Source organism: Glycine max, chromosome 19 (genome assembly GCF_000004515.6).
Source record: "Glycine max cultivar Williams 82 chromosome 19, Glycine_max_v4.0, whole genome shotgun sequence".
Lineage (NCBI taxonomy): Eukaryota > Viridiplantae > Streptophyta > Magnoliopsida > Fabales > Fabaceae > Glycine > Glycine max.
Window position 1 is genome coordinate 27,583,524 of NC_038255.2, and position 3,057 is coordinate 27,586,580.

The 3,057-nt window shown below is 33.9% G+C and overlaps 1 protein-coding gene across 2 annotated transcripts; it reads left to right on the plus strand.

Moving 5' to 3' along the window:
- Window positions 1–280: 280 nt before the first annotated feature.
- Window positions 281–1,909, plus strand: LOC100798662 (surfeit locus protein 6). Of its 2 annotated transcripts, none has more exons than XM_041012862.1 (2): window positions 281–467; window positions 661–1,909. In XM_041012862.1, the coding sequence occupies exon 2, from the start codon at window positions 670–672 to the stop codon at window positions 1,747–1,749; it is 1,080 nt and encodes a 359-aa protein (XP_040868796.1). In that variant the 5' UTR covers window positions 281–467; window positions 661–669; the 3' UTR covers window positions 1,750–1,909. The 2 variants fall into 2 exon arrangements, with proteins under 2 accessions (XP_040868796.1, XP_025982959.2); XM_026127174.2 differs by having other exon boundaries at window positions 282–467; window positions 650–1,909.
- Window positions 1,910–3,057: the final 1,148 nt, after the last annotated feature.

Here is a 3,057-nt window from a genome sequence, read left to right on the forward strand (position 1 = left end):
CTTTCTTAAATATTTAGATTACTATTATATTATTTTAAAAAATATCATTAATTTTTTTTAAAATTAATTTATTACTGATTTTGTAAAAATTGAACGTGGTACTAAAAATTTATCCCATTCAAATTCTCAGCTCAATCAACAAGTGAGTTAGACATGATGCTGGTGGTAAAAGAAAAGCAGCATCTGAACGTGAGTTTTATATGAATATAATATAAATAAATCTCAACCGTTCATTCCGTGTCCCTCAAACTGAGCCCAACAAAACAACTTAAAAAGAGATAACAAGCAGAATAAAGGAAAATCACTTAGGCCCAGTTCCCCCTTAAACCCTATTCGCCGCAATAAAACCTTCTAGGTCGAAGCAATAAAACGCCGGAGACAGAGGTAGTTTCCACGACGGTGCAGGTCGCGACACGAAGGGGCTTCTTGCGGCGTGAGATCGTGCGATTATACCGATCCTAACAGAGGTGAGTTCTATTGAATGCTTGCAATTTTTTTGTTTTTGAATTTCGTTGCGTTGATTTATTTACCTATTTATTTTGTCTCTCAGAAACTATTAATTTAAGAACTCATTGCGACATCTCTTCAAGAATTAGTTTTTGTTAGAATGAAAGGTTTTTTTTGGTTTAATCTCTTGATTCTGTTACAGTGAGATTTCAGGGTTACATAATGACCAAGAAGAAGAAACAAAATGGGGTTGTTGTTGGAGAGGGTGATGGTGTTGGTGGTGTTGTAGATTTGGAGTCTGTCATACACAACCACGCTCTTTTTTTCGACAAGTTGATTGAATTGATTCCCGCCAAGTTCTATCTGCCAACTGATGACAAGGAGAAGCCATGGTTTCAGGGTCTAAACAAGGCTGCAAAAGCTAAGGCAAAGAAAGAGACCAAGGAGAATATCAAGAAGTCTCGGAGGGACCGTTTAGACCCTGACAAACCTTCTGCAACTACCCTTGACCTTCTCAAGGAAAGCTTTGGAAAAGAGAAGGTGGACCACAGTGACGTAGAGCAGGGTGCGGTGGCGGTTGCTAAGCCTCTTGTTTCTGGGATGATGAAAAGAGATGATGGGTCTGTGACATATGAAGAGCTTCAGCAAAGGCTTCGTCGCAGGCTCGAAGAGTTTCGTGCAGGTCGTAATACTGGGAATTCGGATAGGAAGAGGGAAGAAAGGAATGCTAGGAGAGGATATAAGGACAACAAACGCAAGAGGGATGGTGAAACTGAGGAAGGCAACCCTGTGCGTGGTGAATTGGCGGCGGCAGAGGAGAAAGTGAAGAAGGATGCTGCAGAGGCCTCCAAGGATCTTGTGTTTGGACATGTCAAACTTCAGAATGACGAAGGGAAAAAGAAGAGGAAGGTTTCAAAGCATCAGGAACTAGAAAGGGCTAAGAAATTGGAAGAAGTGAAGAAGAAAGATCCTGAGAAGGCTGAAGCTTTTGCTAAAAAGCAATCATGGAAAGCAGCAATGGATAGAGCTTCAGGGGTTAAGGTGCATGATGATCCAAAACTGTTGCATAAAAGCATTCATAAAGAGAAGAAGAAACAGCTGAAGAATGCGGAGAAGTGGAAGGATAGAGTTCAAACTAGGGACCAGTTGAAGGCAGAGAAGCAGCAGAAAAGGTCCGAGAATATAGCTTCGAGGATTCGTGAGAAGAAAATGCGGAAAATTGCCAAAAGGGAGAAAAAACTTATGCGGCCCGGCTTTGAAGGTCGCAAAGAAGGTTTTATGAATGATGGTGGGTCCAGCTAAAATGGGTTTTTGAGTTTATTGATTTTGGCTTTTCATTTCATTGTTATTATGCTGCATTTGAAGAGTTAGTGTTAGAGAAAGACAATTCAAGGGTTTGAAAGATGCACCTATTAATTTCTCTGTTTCACTATATTTCTTAAACTGAATATAAACTTTCTCAGGCTCCGTTTCCAATTTTTGATTTCAACAATCTCAATCTTAATATATAGCTTTTGATTTCATGTAGTTGTTGACTTTCTTATGCATCTTTTTGCTTCAATGTGTCTTTATATTTTGATCTTGCTGCATCTTCATAGTAATCTGTCTCATAGAATCTTCTATGATTGATTGTGTGAATTTACCATATTATGGATTCATCCAAGTTGGAATGGAAGATAACAAGAATTTTTTTACTCAGAATAAGGACTGCATGTAAGGAAATTGTGAGGTTTTGAATAGTTTCTATTCATCCTGATACAGAGTTTTGTGTAGACATATAGTCTTGGTTTTAGTGTGAATTCATTTTATAAAGTATGCAAGCATACTCTAACGAAACATATATATCTTTTTGTGATCATATGGTGGATTGTTAATGTCTATTTATTTTATTTTGCACTGCTCTATTTATGCTATGTTTGATTTCATGGATATGCAAATTGCTATATATTTCTTGGCTTATTTCATTTTTGGCAGTCACATTTCGGTGAAAAGACATGATGATGCGACATTCTATAAAATCGTCTATTTTTCAGGTAATAACTTGAAAACAGTCTATTTTTCATATATGAAAAACTTAATAATAATTGGTGTTTTGCACATAACATGTCATGTGTTCCCTCACTCTTCTTTTACTATTCTTTTTCAACTAGTATTTTTTTTATTTCTTCCAACAAGAAATATCTTATTAATTTATTGTATATTCTTATTTTAAATGAGGAATTATCTTAAAAAAGTTAAATAAGATAAAGTAAATTATATATATGTTCATCAAATTATTGACAAGTTTATAAATATTTGATAAGTGTTTGAGAAATAATTTTTTCTTATTGATTTATAAGATTTGCTTTTAAACATAATTTAAACTTATGATTATCATTTTTATTTTTAATAAAATAATAAAATTTATTATTTATCATTTTATCTGAAATTAAATTATTTATTTTGATAAAATTTCTCCTTATCATTTATTAATTAAAAAATTATTTTTCGGATTGATTTAATTAAGTTTTTTATACATGAAAAATAAATCATTTCTCTAGTACTATCAAAAATTTATTTTTTGTTAAATAACTACATAAAAAAATTTCACGTCATCATATTTTGTTAATG